This window comes from Mustela putorius, unplaced genomic scaffold (assembly GCF_011764305.1).
Source record: "Mustela putorius furo isolate JIRA1106 unplaced genomic scaffold, ASM1176430v1.1 tig00000450_pilon_pilon_pilon, whole genome shotgun sequence".
Lineage (NCBI taxonomy): Eukaryota > Metazoa > Chordata > Mammalia > Carnivora > Mustelidae > Mustela > Mustela putorius.
Genome location: NW_025421385.1, coordinates 16,690,963 through 16,714,583, shown reverse-complemented (window position 1 = coordinate 16,714,583; position 23,621 = coordinate 16,690,963). Strand labels below are relative to the sequence as shown.

The 23,621-nt window shown below is 41.5% G+C and overlaps 1 protein-coding gene across 2 annotated transcripts in view; it reads left to right on the top strand.

Moving 5' to 3' along the window:
- Positions 1-23,621, top strand: part of NT5DC1 (5'-nucleotidase domain containing 1) — a 140,307-nt gene that overhangs the window by 100,820 nt on the left and 15,866 nt on the right. For both annotated transcript variants that reach the window (XM_045080194.1, XM_045080193.1), the window contains exons 7-10: positions 7,305-7,479; positions 9,387-9,484; positions 19,514-19,632; positions 20,737-20,889. In XM_045080194.1, the coding sequence (XP_044936129.1) occupies positions 7,305-7,479; positions 9,387-9,484; positions 19,514-19,632; positions 20,737-20,889 (545 nt within the window). The remainder of the gene's footprint in view (positions 1-7,304; positions 7,480-9,386; positions 9,485-19,513; positions 19,633-20,736; positions 20,890-23,621) is intronic.

The following is a 23,621-nucleotide window of genomic DNA, read 5'->3' as shown; positions in this document are numbered from 1 at the left end:
TACTTTCAGCTTTATTAGTAAGAAAAGATATTTCAGAACAGATAGAAGATGTTTCAACTAAAATAATTAAGGAAACAGTAGGCCCTTGTGATAAAATATAATCTTTACACCATGTGTTTCTTTGAAGGCCAGTCTGTCTTTTGAAGAAAACTTGAATGTTTTGACTCAAGGTTAATGAGGTTAAGACTTAACTCAAGGTTAAGTCTCAAAAGAATTTTATTTTTCTGTTGTAATCCATACGTATTTCAGCAACTGGTTTTTACTGTCTTGGTTTCTAACTAGCTCACATCTGAAGTTTGTGGGAAGTCAGAAGTGCTATGTAAAATTTGCCTGAAGTACTAGTTAATTTTAGTTTTATTTAAACCGTTCAAAAGATATATATTAACATAAGCTATATAAGTATTTACGTTTCGTAAATAGATATACAATAGAAATCTTTGAGTTATTCTTGGAGGTTAACAAAAATAATTTAGAGCTCTTTAATTTTATTTCAGATATTTCTAGAAGCATTTGTGAATTTTTTCTTCTTATGTCTTGAATTGCACAGACAGAGTAATGGGATTGTTGACACTTTTCCTAAGCATCTCGTTCTGGTTCTCTGTTGCTCCATAAGAAACCAGCTCTCTGTTACTGTCCCTGATGCTCTGAGCTGAGTTGGGTGCTTTGCACTTAGGGTTTCCCAGGCGGTGGCAGGAATGCAGTCATCTGAAGGCTTGCCCAGGCTGGATGTCTCAGGGGGCACACTCATGGTTCTGGGGGTTAGAACACAGACACTTAAGTCCATCTGACTCACTCCTCACAGCAGGGTGGTCTCAGACTGGTTGTACTTTTTACATAACACTGGCTTCCAAGAGATAGAAAGTTAGAGTTTCCCAGCCAGTGAAGGGCCACACCTAGACCTAATTCTGTTGGTCAAAGCAATAAAAGGCCTGCCCACGTTCAAAGGATTGGAGCGCCCGGACTCCCAGCTCCAGACACGGTGAGGCAGGAGAGATGGCTGAGCCATACTCACCAGCGTAGTAAGTGGCACACCTGGAATTCAGACTGAGGCCAGTCCCAACTGCAACGCATGCACTTTTCTGCTTTGCCTGCAAAATGACTACACTCGTGATTGGTAAATGGAAAAGAATGTAAAATAATACTGTGAAAAAATGCCATCACATATTCACCTTTGAATATATCTTTCCATGAAAAGAAATAAAAATAATCTTGAAAAGCTGAAAACCATGTTAGTTTAAATTCATTTTAATGTGGGAAACAGGTCTAAGAGTTTCCGTCAGGTAACATTAAACACGCTTACTCTGATTGTGCACCTTTAGCCCGAATAGTGAGGATCGAGTTCCTTCAGGAAAAAAATGTATTTTTAAAAACTATGTGGTTTTTTGAGGGCGCCTGGGTGGCTCAGTGGGTTAAGCCTCTGCCTTTGGCTCAGGTCATGATCTCAGAGTTCTGGGATCGAGTTCCGCATCAGGCTCTCTGCTCAGCAGGGACCCTGCTTCCCTTTCTCTGCCTGCCTTTCTGCCTACTTGGGATCTCTGTCTGTCAAATAAATAAATAAAATCTTTAAAAAAAAAATACTATGTAGTTTTTTTAAGGGTTTTCTGTAGCAGTAGTACTTAAAGTGCAGTCCTTAGACTATCAGCTGGTGTGGGAAATTGTTAGAAATGCACATTTTCAAACTCCACCCAAACATACCAAATCAGAAACTCTGGGAGCATTTCAGCTAGCCTTCTGGGTGATTCTAACATACCCTAAAGCCTGAGAATCACTACTCTACGGAAGTCCTGAAAGAACTGATTCTTTGAAATCACTTTTTGAAAGACTATGTACATGAAGCGGAGATACATGTCAGAGGAAGAGAGACACTGTGGAAACGGGAGTTCATTGATACCAAGTTCTCCGGCGGTGACATCACCATGGAGGTGTAGATGCAGGTGTAGACTAAGACCAAAATGGCCTGTCTCCACCACCTGTTCAAAGGTTTGCAAGTGTCTGACCGGCCAGGTGTGAGTCTTGGGAGCCTATCGGGGATCTGCGGGAATTGATGTTTGTCGCACGTGCGCCACGGGCTTCCCTGAGCTCCCAGATTCAGCCTCGTAACTGACTCCCTCCTCCCTTCCCCTGTCAGGTCACATGGACCGAGCCAGTCTTCCTTAGCATCGTCAGTATTCCCGGATTTCAGCGTTCAGCCCTCGTGTCCTTCCCAGGCTCTCAGTTCTTGTCCCCAGCACGAGCGTTCTCCTTATCGGACAAGGTCTGATTCAGGGTTCACGCCTGCGTGTGGCATCGCACATCAACAGCAACTAATAAGTGTTGATTCCCTATTACAAAAAGGCTCTCTGTTAGGGGATTAAGTAATGTAAAATTAAGAAGCCCTTGTCCTCTGAGAGCCTCTGATACACAGTGAGGCAGGCACGATATACAGATGATAATGGCAAGAGTTCTCACTCTTAGATCTTCGAGCAGTAATCCTTAAAATCACTTGGGGAGCTTTAAAAAAAATACCACTTTCATCACCCCAGCCCAGACCAATTAAATCAGAATCTTTTGACTAGGGCACGGTTACAGAGATAGAAGTCAAATACTATTAAAATATAAATTTTATAAATTATGTTTTTCAATATCTTATATACTTCATTATCCAATTCTAATGCGTTGTCCTTTTCCAAGCATTATATTTAGCATGTAGATTTTTCACTTTACTCAATCTAGGTATTCTAGGTTTCTTTATTTACAAATACATTAGATAGAAACAAACCATATAGGGACCATAAACAGGAAATCTGTCCTAAAATTAAAAGTTTCATCTTTTGTCCTCTGTAAATAAAAGTTATTTTAGAACATACACAACCTATTGCTTATCTGTGTCATCCTTCAAAAAATATTTGAGTATCTCTTGGCCCAAAATAAAGTTATATGTATGTATATTTCAGAAAATTCATTCTGTCATCTCTTACAGCAAGTACATTTAAACAGTGTAGAGCTAAACATTCTAGCTGGTCACAGGCATGCTCTTCTATAACTTGTAAAAGTCATGAACATTTCAGTCTCTCCTATATTACGTTCTGCAGCAGAAACAACAACAGACCTTAACTGGAGTCTGATGGTGGAGGTGTTGGCATCCCAGCATCTCTGATCCCTTTTGCAAAGAGCTTTGAAAACTCCAGCCACAAAATCACAGAAAAGGTAGTGACGCAGTTAACAAGAAAAATGCTTTCTTACTCCATGATGATACGAAGAGTGATGTGGACACAACTGCTTGTTAAAATTAAAAAGCATATTTTTTAATATTCAAATTGTACTTTTCTTTTTAACCACAAGAGGTCCCTAATCCCCAGTCACGTTTGATAAATGCAGACCAATTTTATGTGCCTATCAGACTGTTGCAACACTTTGCTATTATTTTCATTACTGTATTAACCAATTTTTTAATATATGAAAAGTAAAGGTCTATTCTCTGGAACTAGCTTTTTAAAAAATGTACTTTTAATCCTATCTGGATACAGAAAATACCAGTGTCTAAGGATATGAGAGGAGTGGAAAGGCGGGGAATATGAGTTACATAAAGTGGCTGTGAAATAGAATTCCTTTGAAGTTAAGTGAAAACACGGGCTACTTTGTGAGTTGATAACAAATAAGACCATTCCTTTCTTTCTACTCTAGGTCTAAATGCTCTGTCTTCTCCAATCAATGTTAACCTATCAGTTTAAGAATGTAATTAAATACAATTATTTTTTTCAATAGGGGTGTTTAAAAAAAAAAGGAAGGTACTATGGATAGGGTGATTTTGACAGGGCATGCATAATGCAGTTTTTTGTCATAGGTTATATGTTGCAAATCTTATTATTACTTGGACTTTAAACAATCATAAATATTTCTGTGTCTGCCTCCACACTAATTTAAGTAGTCATTCATTGAATGACTGCTCCATGCCAAGCAGAAAGACAGGCTCCCTTACCTTTAGGAGTTTATATATATAGTCACTTCGGAGAGATAATTTAATGAACAATTATAATCTAGTTTATAGCTTGATTTAGTAGCTTTGGCTTTATAGCTTGATTTATTTCAATAAAAATATGAGTTTTTTATAGACAGCAATGCTATAAACTTCGGAATTGCTAGGAGACTCGACCTTAATTGTTCCCACTATAAAAAACGTGAAGATAATTATGTGACATGATAGAGGTGTTAGCCAACACTAGGGGAGTAATCATAATTGAAATATATAAATATAGCAGATTAACACATTATATATACATCTTATACATCTTACACAATGCTTTCAGTTATATTTCAATAAAATAAATTTTTAAAAAGATGAGCCTGTACTTGGTGTAATTCTATCTATTCCTTTAATGATTTGAGGTTACGAGAGAGCAAAAATATATTCCCCAGTAGTTGGTGACCATTTATAGTAAGAGCAGCCCATAGTCTACTATTGGGGTAGACTATGGGCTGCTCTTACTATGAATGTTTTTTACTTAGTATAAATGTTGGGAGATTTTAGTGTGTTCATTTTACTCTGGCTTGTGAACAGAATGAGGACACTCATATGATTGCCTCAGGGAGTAATGTTCTCTTACTAAAGTATTATGTGTGTACTCTTTGGGATTAAGTTTATTCAAACTAATAAAACCAATTTAGGCAAGAATTTTCAAATACAATATTTAAATGTATGTGCTCTATTTTTTAATTCACTTGGAAATGGAATAGGTTTGTAGCAGTAATTTATATTTTGATCACTAGATGGCACTAAAGACATAGCTGTGGAAAACCGCGTTTTCTCAACTTGGTTCTGAATAGACACTTAAGTGTGTAAGTGTTTTCAGCACTGTATACCAGTAATCTTTTGTTATCTATCCCATAATATTTCTGTTTCTACAAAAGCTTCGTTTTTCTGGGTGGAAGAATCTCACATATGACTCCCTTAGGTATAATAAATTGAGAGAGACACAGCCTCTGCCATTTACTTGGATAGTCACTCATCAAACTATTCTGTTCTTAGCTATTTGATTTTATTGCTCTCTCTTTCTGAAATTAACCCTTTCTTACTCATACCTTCTCTTCTCTGAAAAAAAAAATCTTTAAAGGGTCACTACATAGTTGTATGATATTAAGAGATCCTAGAGATTTACACAGTGGCAAAATACCAGAAGAGCGCAGACTTTTTGTTCTCAGTCTCCTGGTGTCTCAATATTATTATTGCATTGTAACATGGTTTTTTTCTTTTGTTGTTTTTTGGTCTGGTTGTGATGGATACTTGCAGTATATCACATTGTGAGTAGAGATGCTGCAGGCTGCAAACCATAGATATCCTTGTTATGTAAGCTGTTGTTCAATTGAGTTACCTGACTGGAAGTCCACGGTTGGGCTGGTACGCTCAGCAGTAGTTAGTTAATTCAGTGTCTTAATTAGAGATCGAATGATGTCATGGGGGACTCGGGTTCCTTTCACATGTCAGCTTGGCCATCCTGGCTCTGTCAGATTTGTGCTTTGTGTTGGGGATAGCTGCTGCCATTCTAGGTGGGATGTGTGAGCGAAGTCCAGAGTGAAAGAGCGGGTGACTACTCCACCGTGTAGATTCCTTCTCCGCGGCTGTGCACCTGACGCCACAGACCCCCAGCGGAGTTCTCAGGTCCCATTGGCGAGGCCTGGCCCTCTGGGACTTCCTACACAATCCACTGCAGCGGGAAGGGATTCCCACAGGAACTGCCACTCCACGGTAGGCTGAGAGCGACCCATACCCCCGCTGTGCACCCAGCCCTGAGAGGAGCAGGAACCCTCAAAGAACATTAGTGTCTCCAGCAGAGAAGCAGGGCGAAGGCGTGGACTTGGGCAAACACAACAGTATTTGCTACCATTTCTGGTTTTATTGAGTTTTTGTCTTTTTGCTTAGAGACTCTTCTTTTTCCTAATATTCTTGAAATGTTACTTTCATGTCTGTTACTTTAAGTGCGTGAGACTGTGCAGAATCACAGGACCAGCCTGTAACTGTGGCGGAGCTCAGTGCTCATTCAAGCTCTTTCTCCTGTGGTTTTGTTTATGCTTGTGTCCTATTCTTAGCAATTTAGAGAAAGTAGGAACTTGGGTTCTCTTTTTCTGCTTATTAGTGCTATCGCCCGGAGAGCAGTCTCTCTAAAGTACAGTATGAATCTAGTAGCATTTCAGGCAAGTCTGCAGTTGTCTGCAAAGTACACACAACTTTCAAGGCACCGTGGCAAGCAGCATGGGTGCGTCTGACCAGAACTTCTGGAAATACTGGCAGCATCTGCCTCAGAGCTCGGACTGGCCCCTGTGGTCTCTGAAGACCCAGAGGGGCAGAGCCAGCAGGCCCACCTCAGTGATGAGAGCCATTCAGCTTTTGCTGGCCCCTGCATTGCCTTCCAGCCTTTTCCATTTGACATCCCAGCAGCTCTCAGAGCCTGCAATAGAGTTCCATCTGAAACTCTACTGTGACTCTGAGGAACACAGCTCCCCTCTTGGTTGCTTCACACTGACACATTTCTTATGCATTATCTGAATATTTATTCATCATTCTTATCCAGCAGATAATTTCTTGAATGATTGAAAGAGTACTTATTCATTGACATTTCAAATGCAGGAAGGCTTTCTCTTATTTAAAACTGATCATATTGGGGCACTTGGGTGGCTCAGTGGGTTATGCCTCTGCCTTTGGCTCAGGTCATGATCTCAGTGTCCTGGGATCGAGCCCCACATCGGGCTCTCCGCTCAGCGGGGAGCCTGCGTCCCCCTCTTTCTCTGCCTACTTGTGATCTCTGTCTGTCAAATAAATAAAATCTTTTAAAAGTAAATAAATAATAAACTGATCATATTGTGTTTATTATATTATCTGTTCTAACAGTTTATCGCTTCCTGTCAGATAATCAACAGACATTCTCAGCTGGCCTTTTCAGTCATCGTGTTCTTAAGGAAAGAACAGGAGTATTTTTTTTTTAAAGATTTTATTTATTTATTTGACAGAGAGAGATCACAAGTAGATGGAGAGGCAGGCAGAGAGAGAGAGAGGGAAGCAGGCTCTCTGCTGAGCAGGGAGCCCGATGTGGGACTTGATCCCAGGACTCTGAGATCATGACCTGAGCCGAAGGCAGCGGCTTAACCCACTGAGCCACCCAGGCGCCCAGAACAGGAGTATTTTTAAGAAGCAATTAATAATGGTGTCATTGCCATGTCTGAACCAAGTTTTTATCCTTTTGTCTATAGCTTTGAGAGACATAAACTTACTTGAGAATACATGAAGTCAAAAAAATTTTTTTTTAATCTCCTTAACATTTTTTATTTTTCAGAAAACTGTGGAATATATTTTCCAGAAATCAAGAGAGATCCAGGCAGATATTTACACACATGTCCTGAATCTGTGAAAAAGTGGCTTCAGCAGCTAAAGAATGCTGGGAAAATTCTTTTGTTGATTACAAGTTCTCACAGTGATTACTGTCGACTTCTCTGTGAATATATTCTTGGGTAAGTGATAAGTCCTTCCATTCTCGTGGCCTTAGAAAATACTGATGACGAATGAGGTCAGTACTGCCTTCCAAGTACTCGCCCGTGCCCATCCCCTTCTGTTAGACAACGCTGAGTGACCGGCAGTTGCTTCTCTGCATCTGCTGATGGCAACACCCCCCAAGGGCAGTTTAGCTAAAGCAGTATGACTGGGGCCAGTAAGGCTCGTAGCCTGCCGATGGTCTGGACTTGAGAGGGTCTGACAGATTGATGGACTTCATGTCCCTCAAACAGCACTCCATGAGTTCGGTTTCTCAGCTTCGGATGATAAGTGAGGGACACCGAGTTGTAGATGACATTCCCTGACCCCTGCCTGGAGTACCGCCCTTCCGGCCCTTTCGGTGTGGAGCCGCGTGCTCCAGCATTCAGCACAGCCAGGGATGAAACTGACCTCCGGGAAAGTTGAGGCAGTGTAAATGCACAGACTTCAGACAGACATGGGTTCAAGCCCGACCTTGCAACTTCCTCAGGCGCCTGAGGTATGTCTTTGACTGTTCTCACCCTCGATTTTATCGCCTTAAAAATGGGCCAGCCATACCTCATAGGTGTGAGCGGGGAGTTTAAACAAGGTAGCACAGGTATAGGATTCGAGTAGTTGGTAAGTTTCATTGTCAGTATTTATTTATGTCGTTCTCGTGAGCAGTACCAGAGAATATCCGTGGTTGGAGCCAGACTGTAAAATGGGTAATGAGATCTCCCCCAGTGTTTCCTCAGATTGCAGCAAATACTGAATTGCTGGGTATAAGCAAATTTCACCCTCAACACTGACCTCTGGCTGCCTTCTTTAGCCTCCTGAGGTCTGTGTTCCTCAGCACGTGTGGGTTTAGATTGGTCTGTGGTATATTTAAAATCTACTGATGGATTTTCTGCTTTCTGAGTAATATGTAGGCCTGGGATCCTTGGAGCGAATTAAGGCAGGAGTCCTGGATACCTTGCATGGTGCCTCTTGGACGGCGAGACTCCATTTGCCATCCTGATAGTGGGACTGTGCTTCCAAACAAGCACTCTTACTTTCTTTTTCATTAGCATAGATGACCCAAGTTTTTCTTCCTATCTTAATTTCTCTTCAGTGTAGTTTAGATTTCTAAATATTATCTCCCCCAATGCTCTAGTCTTTACTTTGCCATCCCATATGATCCGTAATTTAGTATTAAATACAGACTAAAAAACAATTATTGTTACCTAAAATTATCACACTGTAAGATTACACTGATTTCCAAAATGAGGTATCTTCTTCGTATTTGAACACTGTAAAAGATGTCGCCTCACTTGATATAATGGTAGCTTTCTGTAGGATCCATGTAACATACAAAATTATTAATAACTTAATGCTAATAAATCCAAAGTTCAGGCCCCACATTTGAAGACCTAGCTCGTGAATATTTTCGCTGTTAGAAGCTATTAAATTCAGGAGCGCTCGGGTGGCTCAGTGGATTAAAGCCTCTGCCTTTGGCTCAGGTCATGATTCCAGGTCAAGCCCTGCATCAGGCTCTCTGCTCAGCAGGGAGCCTGCTTCCTCCTCTCTCTCTGCCTGCCTCTCTGCCTACTTGTGACCGCTCTCTGTCAAATAAATAAATAAAATCATTAAAAAAAGAGAGAGAGAGAAGCTGTTGAATTCATTCACTTTAACTATTACCCAGTTAGTGAGTTAATGTGCATTTTTCCCCCTTACGTTTATACTTCAAGGTGTTGTCAGGAGGAGTAGTGCTTAACCGTCTTCTCTTTGCACATGTAAAATACAGAAAAAGCATGTAAAAGTTAATCAAAAGATAAGAAACGACTGTGATCAGATAGGCAAAGATTAAGTTCTATTTTATGTGGACTTTTTCTAAATCCGTAAAATTATGACAAATATTGTTGCCTTTTAGGAATGATTTCACAGATCTTTTCGACATTGTGATTACAAATGCATTGAAGCCTGGTTTCTTCTCCCATTCTCCAAGTCAGAGACCTTTCTGGACACTCGGTAAGTTAACATTTCTTCCTTCCTTCTTCTTTTTCAGATTTATTTATTCAATTACTTAATAAATGCCAGTTGACTGACAACCATGTGCAAAATACTATGCTAAATACAACACGGGGTATAAAAGTGATAGCACGCCTTCTTTCCCATCCCAGGAATACACACACACATTAAGGTCAGTAAATGCATGGGGTTGATTGTAGGCCATTGTAGCTGTCACGGAAGAAATGACTTCCCCAATGAGGTAAACCAGGAGGACACCTTAGTTCTGTTGGCAGGGAAGGCCTGTCCAAAAAGGCCTGGAAAGGTGACTAACCGGGCAGGACCTGCAGGACAGGTAATGAGAAGAGCAGAGGAAGAGAGGCAGCAGGTCAAACAAATGCACAGGCCAGCGTGGGAGTAGTTTCGGCGAGTTCCAGTGACGGAGAGGAGGCCAGGGATTCCGGAGAGAGGAGAAGACGTTGGGGAAGGCAGGCGGCCTCACACACGGTGGAGATGGGCTTGAATATTATTCCACGAGCTCTGAGAAGCTGTTCAGTTGAGGTGTAGGAGTAACAGGGAGAGCTCTTTGGCTGCGGAATGCGAATGGATCGAATGTGGGAAAGATAGGCACTGAGTGTGCCACGGGAGAGACTGGGGGTTGGTCTGAGGAGGTAGTGCCGGAGGTGGAGAGAAGCGGACATATTTCAGATGCATGTGGAGGTGGAACACAGGGCTTGGTGATGCTTTCAGAAGGAGAGGATGAAAAGAATAATCAAAAATGACTTGTTGGTTTTTCTTTTTTCTGAATTGAGCGAATGGGTGAAGGGTGGTAGCATCTACAGCCATGAGGAAAAATACAGAGGAAAAGTTTTTATAGGGTGGGGATGATAGCTATTAAGAAATCATTTTTTATAATGTTAAGTTTGAAATGCCCATAAGTATTCAACTGGAACTAACAATTAGGAAATTGTATAAATGAGCATGGAATCCAAGGGAATAGCTTTAGGCTCAGGATATAAATTTGGGAGAGTTATCAGCTCACAGGGTATTTTAAAGCCATGGGCTTTTATGAGATCAAATGCAGAGAGAATAATGAAAGTAAAACCAGATTGTAGATAGGTATTCCCACATAATAGTTTTTTAAATAGTTCATCCTTCTATCTCTTGATACTTATCAATTAAGCAAATATAGTGCAAAAAATGCAGTAACTTGTTAGCATAAAGTTCATGCATTTGTGGTCTCCAGTATATTAAAAAAATTTGGCATATTTTTAATGTGCATTGTTTTCCATTACTGGTGTATGTGTGAAATTTTAATAAGAATTTCTGTGGAACATGGGGCAGCTGGCTGGGTCTGTCCATGAAGGAGGCAACTCTCGATCTTAGGGTTGTGAGTCCAAGCCCCACACTGGGTTAGAGATTAGTTGCAAATAAAATCTTAAAAAAAAAAAAAAACCTCTGTGGAACAATATAAGAACTGCTATAGGTACAGAAAAGGTATAGATTTTAGAAGAAAATATGAAAATCCTGCAAATTAAAAATTTTTAAAAATTTGCTGAGTAGTTAGATATTTAAATATAAATACGTGAAGGGGGAAATATTTAGGGTTTTTTTGTTTGTTTAACACAAAGAGTATTATTTGAATCCCCGATAACAGGTTATTTCTTAACATCAAGGATTTATAGGAAACATTAAACCAATATATAAAAATACCATCGCTCTCTCTCTTTCTACAAGACCAGGGTTTCTTAACCTTAGCAGTTCTGAGATTTGGGGTAAGATGCTTCTTTGTCAGCGGCAGTAGGGCTGCCGCTCTGTGTACTGTGGGCGGCTTAGTGGCGTCACTAGCCTCTGATCACTAATGCCAGTAGCATCCCGTATCCCCAGTTGTGACATCCAAAAGTGTCTCCAGACGTTGCCAAATTTGCCCTGAGGAGCAAAATCACCACAGTTGAAAACAACTGTCCAAACCACACTCATTGATATACAGGCATATTTTCATATCTTCAGTTTAAAAAACATAAACTATGCCCTGATCCTACATTGTCTTCCAGCTAAAACCTCCATTCTCTGGTTCCCTTCATAGCTGAAATTCTAGAAAGACTTGTCTACACTCACTGGTTCCCCTCCCTCCAGTGAACTCTTCAACACACCGCCAACAAGCTGGCCACCTTCTATTCTTTATCGTCCTTAAATGGCTGTCCCCGGATTGCCCCCGGCAACAAACCTCCAGTCTCTTCCCCCTTTCTTGTCCAGTAGGCTGTGCATCACGTCCTGTTTAAACCGCTTCGTCTTTGCTCTCTGCTCAGAATATATGGGATTTCATGCTTCTGTAGATATACAGAAAAGCCTGCCTCTGTTTTTTTCATATCCAGAAGTGATTAGACTAGAAGATCTCTGAAGTTCTTTCCAGCTCTAGTTTTCTGGGCTTCTGAATTTAAAATATTGCAGTGGAAGATACAGTGAATCCTGCAGTTTTTAGAGTTAACACAAAATACTTTATTCCCATTTTGAGGGCAGTAAGTTTGTGAGAACTGTTATGAATGAGAGGATCGTACTAACATGAAAGAACCTCTCATCTGTGGTGTGTAGTGTCCAGTTTCATGCTGATTCTGATTCATTGCCTACCTCTGATTGCCTTTCTACCGCTGGATTCCCTTCACCTTTCTCTGGCTCTGCTAAAATATTTTATTGCAGTAAAATATTCATTGTGCTCAAAATCAACACAAAGTTATCAAAATATTTTCATGCAAATTAAACTGCAAATAATAGCTATGAGTAAATAGCATTAACACAAATTTAGCTTCTAAATCAATATGGAACTTTCTAAGAATTGTTAACAATAGTAAAGGAAAAAAATTGTTGATCGTCAATGTTGAATTCACTGATTTCCACAAAAAGAAGTCTTCCATTATGTTTAAGACAAATGATTTAGTCCTTCGACGCGTAACCAGAGAGAAGTGGGATCCCAGCCCTCATACTGCAGTCCGGGGAACTTTATGATTAAACAGCGTATTTTCCAAGCTTCACACCTATTTCTCTAACAGATTTTTCCTCAATCTTAGTGTCAAAATATACTACATTTCATATTTTAAAAAGCCACTCCATTAGTTTTTAGTCAGTTTGGAACTAGTGTCCCTTGTATCACATTTCTGAAGGGTTCATGTTCTCCAGCATTCCACATTCGCACTCCTTTCTTCTGCTCTCTCCCACTCTGATGGTTTCAGCTGTCCCCTCAACAGCAATGACTCCCAGTTCCTTATCTCCCCGCATCACTTCTCCCTGACTCACACAGGCGTATTTCTAAACTCCCCAAACCCTGCAGCCCTGGCGTTGCAGGAACCTTGATGTGCAACTCGTGAACTTCCCCTCCCATCTTGGCGTGCTCCTCTTCCCGGACTCCCTAGTTCCGTTATAACTTTTCCAACTGATCTTGCCCAAGCTAGGAGAACCCATCAACTTCTGCTCCTCTCTCCCCTTCGCATCTAACCTGTCCTTCAGTCTTCTCAGGCTGGTCACCTACCACCTTCCTGCCAATGCCTTTATCATGCCTTGTGCGAACTGGTACACTCACATCACTGCTGGGTGTGACAGTACCTAGTGACTGATCGCCCAGTTTCCATCAGCCTTGTCACCCTCAAACCATCCCCATGCATGTCGTGTCCCTCCAGTGTCATGTAAATCAAATCACTGCTCCAAATGGATTAAAAGCAGAAGTAAAGTAAGGCAAAGGAGCTTCTGGGATGGAAGGTGCCAGGCCAGCCAATTCTCAAGGGCACAGTTAGCCGTTGCCATAGAGACAAGAGGGGGAGCATCCTGCCTGAATCGGGAGCCAAGTGCCTCCTGCTGGGTTGATCCTTACCAATCTGTTTAAGGATTATTTGGGGGACAAGGAGCCTCTTCCAGGCAAAATGTGCAGCATCCCTCTCCATCACTGGGTGATTCAGCTCCTCACCAGCGCAACCGGCCAGGGTAGGGGAGGGGGGGAGGAGTCCATCCTGCAAGATGGCAAATTCAGTGAGGAGAGCGAGCGACGGTATCTTTTTCACTGCCGGGTCCCCCGTGTCTGCCAGCTCCCCCTCCTCCCCACCCCCAATTTGGGAATCACGACCCTACTCGCTGTCATTGGTTTCTTGGCCTGAACTCTCACCCACACGCAGACTCCCAGATCTTTCTCTGAGACCTCTTTTCTAGAGCCTCATAGCCCGTTTCCCCCTGCACACAGCTGGCTCTGCGCAGTGTTGCGAACTCAGACTTCATACTCTCCTTCCACGTAGAAACGACACAACCAGACGTGCCGGCCGCTTTCTATTATCGTCCTTACGTGACTACCCACGGAATCGCCCCGCGACCAACCTCCTGTCTCCTCCCCCTTTCGCGTCCAGTATGCTGTGCACGACGTCCTGTTTAAACCGAGTATGCTGTGCACCACGTCCTGTTTAAACCGAGTATGCCGTGCACCACGTCCTGTTTAAACCGAGTATGCCGTGCACCACGTCCTGTTTAAACCGAGTATGCCGTGCACCACGTCCTGTTTAAAAACCGAGTATGCCGTGCACCACGTCCTGTTTAAACCGAGTATGCCGTGCACCACGTCCTGTTTAAACCGAGTATGCCGTGCACCACGTCCTGTTTAAACCGAGTATGCCGTGCACCACGTCCTGTTTAAACCGAGTATGCCGTGCACCACGTCCTGTTTAAACCGAGTATGCCGTGCACCACGTCCTGTTTAAACCGAGTATGCCGTGCACCACGTCCTGTTTAAAAACCGAGTATGCCGTGCACCACGTCCTGTTTAAACCGAGTATGCCGTGCACCACGTCCTGTTTTAAACCGAGTATGCCGTGCACCACGTCCTGTTTTAAAACCGAGTATGCCGTGCACCACGTCCTGTTTAAACCGAGTATGCCGTGCACCACGTCCTGTTTAAACCGAGTATGCTGTGCACCACGTCCTGTTTAAACCGCCTCGTCTCTGCTCTCTGCTCCCTTCCCATCAGGCCGTCCTCACTCTCTTCCCGGGGAGTCTCTTAACTGCCCCCCCCCCCGCCCCCGCCGCCTGCACTTTGTACCTCTCCCTCCCTACCTCTCTTGCGCCTGCCCTCAGATACTAGACAAAGACTTCCATTTGTCACGTTAAATACATTTTATGTAATTCACTTATTACTGTTAGGCATACTCTGTAGTTAATCACACACACACAGAATCTCCTGGGCTTCCCACTCCGTGGAGCATCCGAAGGTGAATTACGAATCTGGTTGCTAAGTTACGTTTTCATCTTCACTCTGTCCGCTCCCTACAGATGCCCATGAGTCCACCCTTGCCAGAACGAACACCTTCTATTCTTGGCAGATTTTTGTTCCTGCCCTGCGCTCCACATCAGTGTTTCTTTGACTATGATGTTCGCTCACACCCCCCAGGGATATTGTTAGAATGGAGATTCTGATTCAGGAGGTCTGGTTATAACCTTAGCTTCTGCATTCTAAACAGATTTTCTGGTGAGGCAGATGCCACTGGTCAGATCACCAGTGACAGATTCTAGTAACCCCAAGAGAGAATGCCTTAGTGCAGTTAACTGAAGATTGTTATTCTGAAAAGAAATGAGTCCCAGCATATGAGGTATGGAAGTATTGCTCAGCGGGGAGCCTGCTTCTCCCTTTGCTTCCACTTTTCTGCACTCTTTTCTGTGCCTGAGCACTCTTTCACTCTAACAAATAATTAGATCTTAAAAAATACATATATATTTAAACTAAAGGAAAGGACTTTGAAAGAATTAATTGCTTTAAAGAATTATGAGTATCAGGGGCACCTGGGTGGCTCAGTGTTAAAGCCTCTGCCTTCGGCTCAGGTCATGATCTCAGGGTCCTGGGATCAAGCCCCACATCAGGCTCTCTGCTCTGCGGGGAGCCTGCTTCCTTCTCTCTCTCTGCCTGCCACTCTGCCTACTTGTGATCTCTGTCTGTCAAATAAATAAATAAAATCTTTTAAAAAAAATAAAGAATTATGAGCATCAAACAAATAGTAAACCCTCAGAATCAACATAGATGAGTAGATATTCTCTTAAATTTGCTGAACTCACTAGTAAAATATTTGTTTCTCTTAATCTGTAATTTTCCTTTTTATGGCTCCCAACACAGACAAGCATTTTAGCAGACATTTTACTTTAAAAATGTCTAATGGGGACACCTGGCTGGCTGAGTGGGTACAGTAGGTGACTTTTTAAAATATTTTTTTATTTATTTGACAGAGAGGGAGAGAGAGAGCATGTGCACATGAGCAGGGGCAGAGGCAGAGGAAGAAGCAGGTTCCCCGCTGAGCAAGGAGCCTGATGTGGGACTTGATCCCAGGACCCTGGGATCATGACCTGAGCCAAAGGCAGCCACTTAACCGACTGAGCCATCTAGGCGTCGTGAGCACGTGACTCTTGATCTCGGGGCCATGAGTTCAAGCCCTACATTGGGCCTGGAGCTTACTTAAAAAGATAAACTTTAGAAAATATATATTGTAAAAATGTGTTATTGCCCATGCCCCCCCCCCAAAAATAGAAAAAGTGTATAAAAATGCACAATTGGAGGAAAAATTCTAACTCAAAATTGAAGAGGAGATATGTAAAAGTAAATATGCACTGTCTAGTCAGGTCCACGTAATATAGGACAGAATTCAGGGAACCAAAAGAATTGTAAATATATTTTTAATTATAAGTCATTGTTTAGTAAACCTCTAGCAAGTCAACATTGCTACTAGAATATAAGCATCCTAAAGACAGGGGCTTGGGCCATCTAGGTCACCTCTGTTACCTCATACCTAAAGTATTCTGTAAAATCTAGTTGAATAAAGATTTGAAAAAAAAAAGAAAAAGTTTTTTCCAGGTCAGTCTATTCCCACCAGGCTATGAGGATTCTGTTTGTAACATCTTCCTTGTAACAGCAAAAGAATGGCAACATCTCACCTATCTATCAAGAGATCATTATTAGGGGTGCCTGGGTGGCTCAGTGGGTTAAAGACTCCACCTTCAGCTCAGGTCATGGTCCCAGGGTCCTGGGATCGAGCCCCACATCAGGCTCTCTGCTTAGCCTCTCTCTGCCTGCCTCTCTGCCTACTTGTGATCTCTGTCAAATAAATAAATAAAATCTTTAAAAAAAAAAAGAGAGATCACTATTATTGAACATGCATCTATTTTAAAAACTAAGTAGATTGCAGTGTATTATCTAGAGAAGCTTAAAAAAAATCAAATTGCAGAACCGTGTGCCAGTATTTGCATTTAAATGGGAGGGTTCATGGGTATAATATTAGTTGCCAAGACTGCTGTCCTAACAATAAACCACAGACTGGGGGCTTAAACACCAGAAATATATTTCACTTACTTCTGGAGGCTAGAAGTCTGAGATCAAGGTGTCAGCAGGATTGGTTTCTTCTTCCTCCTCTCTTCCTGGCTTGTAGATATGCATCTTCTCCCTGTTGTCATCACATGGTCTTTCTTCTGTGTCCTAATCACCTGATTATCTGTGACTTATAATCAGTTCTTATGAGGACACCAGACATATTGGATTAGGCCCACCCGAATGGCCTATTAAAGGGCCTGACTTCAAATACAGCCACATTCTGAGACACCAAGGGTTGGGGCTCTACCATATGAATTTGAGGGGAGCACAGTTCAGCTCACAACAGGTACACACATATGCCAAAACTCTTCACACTATATACTGACAATGTGTGCAGTTTATTGTTAATATCAGTTATATCTCAGTAAATGTGTCTTTAAAGGGGAGAGGGAAAGAGTATATATTTGCTTTATCTGCATAAAAGAGTGGTTACCTTTTTGTAGAACAGGTAAGTACACAGCGGAGAAAGTTCAAAAATGGAACTTTTAATATTTGTAAGTATATTACTCATTCCCAAAAAAATCACATTAAATACATACTACTTAAATATTAAGATAGTAACATCAAGCATATTGGGAGTTGGGGGAACAGGTGTGAGCTGCCACGTGAGCCACGTCCAAGCAGCTGTGGGCTGAGGTCAGTGGTCAGGCACAAGTACAAAAAACTCTTAACTCTTGTTCTCTATGGCAAGATTTTCTTACCTAAGATAAGTTATGGAACTCACCTTTATTTAAGATTGTTAGCCATAGAGGTGCCTGGGTGGCTCAGTAGGTTAAAGCCTCTGTCTCCAGCTTAGGTCATGATCCCAGGGTGTGGGATGGAGCCCTGCATTGGGCTCTCTGCCCTCCCCACCGCCGCCCCCTCGCCCCCGGCCCCCGCTCTCTCTCTGCCTGCCTCTCTGCCTACTTGTGATCTCTGTTGTCAAATAAATAAATAAAATCTTTTTTAAAAAGGGGAGGGTGGTGCCTGGGTGGCTCAGTGGGTTAAGCCTCTGCCTTCGACTCAGGTCATGATCTCTGGGTCTCTCTGCTCAGCAGGGAGCCTGTTTCCCCCTTTCTCTCTGCCTGCCTCTCTGCCTACTTGTGATCTCTGTCTGTCAAACAAGTAAATCTTAAAATCTTAAAAGATTCTTAAAATCTTAAGAAAGAAAAAAGACTTAGCCATAGCCTTAACTGTATCATTTCCCCATATTTTGGAGAACTTTTGCTAAAATTTTACCATTTTGTGTTTTTACTTTTCTTGGTCATATGCTCTTAAAATAAGAAAATAAGGGGCGCCTGGATGGCTCAGTGGGTTGAAGCCTCTGCCTTCCGCTCAGGTCATGATCCCAGAGTCCTGGAATTGAGCCCCGAATCGGGCTCTCTGCTCAGCAGGGAGCCTGCTTCCTCCTCTCTCTCTGCCTGCCTCTCTGCCTACTTGTGATCTGTCAAATAAATAAATAAATATATTTTTAAATAAATAAATACATAAAATAAGAAAATTAAAAGTTTGATTTACTAATTGCTCTAATCGATTGCTCTTCCATCTCTCCACCCAACCCTTATCTGCTTCCTAATTTTATTCAGTCAGTTTTGGGGGAATGTGTATGTTATAGGAACAAGTTAGAGCTTTGGTGTATGCATTTTTCTCCTTCATGCTTATAACCCAAACATCCATTAATTATTAAGCTAAAAGTTTGGAGGAATCATTCAGACATCTTACAGAACTTAAGTACAAAAATTTTTCTGACTATATATCTTCATAGGAAGATTTCTTACATTAATGCTTTCTATCCAGTCCTTAAGAATGTTTTAAATTAAAGCTGTGACATAATTGACTTGTACGAAAGTAATACTGGTTTGCATTTTTCATAATACAGTGCTGTTTAATCAATCTGAGGGATACTGTAAAAACAATAAACTTTATAAATGAAGTTCAAAATGCATTCTAAAGTCCACTTTTTTTTTTAAATCTGTTGATCTATTCCTAATCTAATGGAGGAGAGTAAACAGCACTGCATTTGGGCATAAATAGGAGGATGCCAATACAAATTTCTCTTTTCTAAAGTTGTATCTTGTTCACAGTTGCGTCCATGAGCCATAGCCAGGTCCAGGAATCCAAATTTAGAGACGATTTATGGGTCTGTCTTACCCTTTTGTCTTCTAGCCCCCTTTTGAAGTCCTAATGTAAAACTAAGGAGTCCGGTTAATAAAAAACCACTTACCAGCTTTGAGGTCTCGAGCAAAGTAACTTCCCTGAGCCTTCTTATCCTCAGTTAAGAGGCTCGTTGTGAGGATGAAGTAAAATATACCCCCATTACCCACAGCCTCCCCACAGAGCAGTACATTTGCTTCAGCTGATGAAGTGACTCCTCATTCTCACCAATCATGGGGGAGGCTGTGCATGCGCAGAGCGAGGGGCTGTAGCAGAAATTTCTGGACCCTTCAGTTTTGCTGCGAACCTAAAACGGCTTTAAGAAAATCATTTGAAAAATCCTCTATGTATGAAAAATGTTAGATCTGTCTAGATGAGGACAGCCATGAAGGACTTGTAATCACCCGGGTGCTCACTGAATGCTGGCTCCTGTCCCCACACAGCTCCTTCCTGTGCACATCCTGCAGCCGTGCTTGGTGGGGGTCTGCCCAAAAATCACTTGATTAAAGGGTCTGATTGTCAAACTCTCTTTTCAGAAAATGATGAGGAACAGGAGGCACTGCCATCTCTTGATAAACCTGGCTGGTACTCTCAAGGGAACGCTGTCCACCTTTATGAACTTCTGAAGAAAATGACTGGCAAAAATGAACCCAAGGTATTTTCTGATTGAGGTGGGGTTCTTGATGCCCTCCCGCAGGCATGAACTATTATAAATTAAAACCATAATTCTAAATGCATTCAGCTTAGTTTTCTGTGGGGAAATCATCTACTACCTCTGCCTATCTTGCCAGTCTTTTACCTCTTCTGCTTAAATAAGCCTTTTCTCTGTGATCGAGACTGACTCTTTACCTAGAACAGAGAAGAGCAAAGATTTCAAGCAAGGAGGCACAGTTCTAGGGGATACACTGGACGAGTGTGTGGGATACCTGAGGAATAATATTCTGATAACAGGTCACCGAACAAACTTTATATGTAAAACAAATGTCAATTGAAATTACACCACAGACTAGCCTAAAGACACACTTGATTTTGATATGCTGGTCACATTGTTGATGTTGGACATGGGTGCATTTTTTATAGCATGACACTTTCTTCCAAAAAATGTTTACCGGAAAGATCAGCGGGTAACTGACCCCTGCTCCACTGGCTCCCACATTGCCACAGCACCCTGGGAACTCTTAGGGGTTTAACAGAACATTCTGACTTGGAGGTTCTAGTTCCTACTTCCTTACCGTTTTCTCATGTAAATGTAAATTGAGGGGTATGGATTAGATCCGCGGGGCTTTGCCTGAGAATAACTGGAGAGCCTCCCAGAGCCCACTTACCCAGCCCGGCAGAGATTCTGTTTCAGCCAGTCTGGGTAGGTCCCAGAAACTCTTGGAAAAGCTGGTGTGATGTGCACTCCTACAAATGTAATCCATTGTAACAAGTCATCGCTACTCCACCAGTTCTTCACTTCTAAGGGCAGCCTTCATGATAAACATACAGACTCTGACTTCCTTAGAAAACTGAATAAACTCAGCCCCTGCCTTTCTTCTACCTGCAAATGCGTTGTGTCACTTCTTACAGCAAACCTGGTGCCCCACAAACCAAATGGGGCAGGTTGAATATTTGTGATGGTATTCACGGAAGTTTTAAGATGTTTATGTAACTTTTGTCCTAAGGACTTTTTTACAGGACTTTTTTCTGCTTCATGAAGTGAACACCACCACTTTCACATTCCTCATGCCTCAAACAGAATTTGCTGTCTGACTTACAGGTGGTTTACTTTGGTGACAGCATGCACTCGGACATTTTCCCAGCCCGTCATTATAGTAACTGGGAGACAGTCCTCATTCTGGAAGAGCTCAGAGGGGACAGAGATGCGAAGCCTGAAGAATCAGAGCCTCTAGAGAAGAAAGGAAAATATGAGGTAAGGATTTCCTTACTAGCTCTTTCCTGGAAAGAAAACCCTTTATGTTTGACATATCTTAAAAAGTGCTTATTTGTGCCAAGAGTGATGAAATCTCTTGGCACTTGGTGAACTTGCTATCTCAGTCCTGTTGTTAATCTTGTTGATAATTTTTAAATAATGCCAAGACCCATCTGTCTTCCCAGCCCTCTTGCTTTCACCCAGTGCTATGACTCCATGGGTGTTTTTTGGCTAATGTCAAGGCAACCAGATCCTGACTCATATAGTCACACCCTATGTCTCTTTTGCTTGGCCATGAAAGCTCTTCTGCTCTTTCTTCATGAGTATAAGTTAATACATTGGTAGCTCCTTTAGACTTGGTTCCTCAGCTGCCAAGAAGAAACCTTAGGCGAAGACTTGATGTAAAGAAAAGTAAAATATGTCATAAATCTGAAAAAGGGGAAAAAGTATATAAAAGCAAAAAGCAGCAGAAAAGAAGAAAGATCAGAAAATAATGTGCATTTCTAAATTCATCCCAGTGGAACAACTCTAAGAAGGAAAAACTCAAGTCAAGAAACAAAAAATAACTATAAAAAGAAATGAGCTATTAAACCACACAGGGACAGAGAGGAAACTAACAAGCATACTACTAAGTGAAAGAAGCCAGTTTAAAAAGCCTATATATTGCATGATTCCAGCTATACGACATTCTAGAAAAGGCAAAACTACAGAAAGTAAAAAGACCAGTGGTGCCAGGGGCTCAGGAGGGAGGGAGGTGAGTAAATGGAGCACAAGGGGTTTTTATGGATTTTCATGGTACTGTAATGGTGGAAACATGACATTGTATGTTTGTCAGAACCCATAGAACTATACCACATGAAGTGTTAACCCTAATGTAAACTACATTAATAATAATGTATTAATACTGGTTGACCAGTGATAACAAATGTACCGCACCAATTACTGCAAAATGTTAATAATAGGAGAGACAGTGGGCAGGAAGGGGAGGCAAATGGGGAACAGATGTATGAGAACTTTCTGCACTATGTGCTCTAGTTATCTGTAAACCTAATCTGTTCACTTAAAAAATAATAAGCATAAATAGACCCAACAAAACGTTAGAAGAAAGGGTTCAGGTTTTTCTGAGGTTTCCGCTGAGTAGCATTTAGTCTTCAACATGACACTGGAAGTTCTTTGGACTGTTTAAGAAGAGCTTTAAAGCAGTCTTACAGGGGGTAGGCCTTGCATCCTGCGTGACTTGGGAGAAGGTTTTCACTAAAGAGAAATTAGGAGATTTGGTTTCTTCAGAATGCTTTGAGAATACAGGTACTGTATTAAGAAAATGAAGACTCCATGGGAAAGTTTCCTCCAACATTTACAACAAACAGTAGCCCCATCCTTTTCCCATGACCCCTTTCTCTTGTTAATTAGTGATAAACACATGAACAGAGTTCATAATTGGCTTTTAGACAGAAAATGATGAGTCAAAAGCTTGAGAATTTTATTTCCTAACACAAAACTATCAAACTCTACCTCCCCAACCCGCCCTGTTCCCCTGAACGTGGGCAAGGAAGCAAGCAAGAGGACGGTTCGGCCAAGTGACACGGTTACAGTAAAGCCCTCAGAAGGCTCCAGCTGTAGCCCTAAACTCTCTTCCCATCTCACATTGTTGAGACTCCAGGTTAAATGGAATTGTGGAAGATGGATTGGGGTCTGAGGCAGGTGTTTTGCTGCAGGATTCCCAGCTGTGGCCCAAAGCATCATGTGGAAAAAGCAGAGTATTCTCGTACTACTTGATTCCAGAGTTAACCTGGTCAGACTGAATGATAGGATGTTTCTGTAGTTTGTGTTAAGGCAGTGTTTGTGTGATGGGTTCCTCCTTAGCAAATGTTTCAGGACAACTTAGTTCTCTCTTCTTTAAGGAGAATCCTCTAATCCTACATCTTTCTGCTTATATTTAAAAGCCGATTTAAAATTTAAAACAATTGGGTGTTTTGTTTTGTTTTTTTTTAATTATCTTGTAACACAAACCTAGGACTATAACTTCTAGAAGCCGGACTGCTTTCATATTTAAGTTCACCTGTATTCCTATACACAGAACACTTTCTCCGTCAGCACATCAAAGCCTTTGTGTAAGTACAGCATGTCATGAGAATTCAGATTCTTTCCTGCTTCCCTGTGGAGGAGACAAGAATACAAAACCATCCTCAGTTGTTACAGGAGGAAGGAGACAGTCCATAAAGAGAGCTAAACAGAAAGTATCGTGTGAGGGCTCTTCTGTTGATTTTGTGATTATTAAGAAAAATGTAGTTTCATTTTTCTAACCAAATGTCATACACGTAATATATATCACATTCAGTGTTTTAGTTAGCACAAAACCAGAATGCAAAGGGATTTAATTCCTTATTTCTAGTTAACTTTATGCAGCTTAAATGAACTTTTAACAGGATAATCTAAAAACAAATCAGATCATTTCAGGATTGATGCACTCACTGAACAAAAACATTTACTACATTCTGTAGAGGTTAGCATTTTGTTTCACTTAGGCTTGAATTCAATTTCTCAGATATTTACAAAAATTTCACCCTTCATAAAACCATCTGGAATGTGAAGATCACTTTTACTTCCCTTCATTTGTGACAGGAAGCTCAAGATAAGGACAGAGAACATCTCAAATGGCACTCAAAAGGCTTACATAAGAATTTTTTTCTAAAATCTTACTGCATCTGTTGATTATCCATTATACTATACTG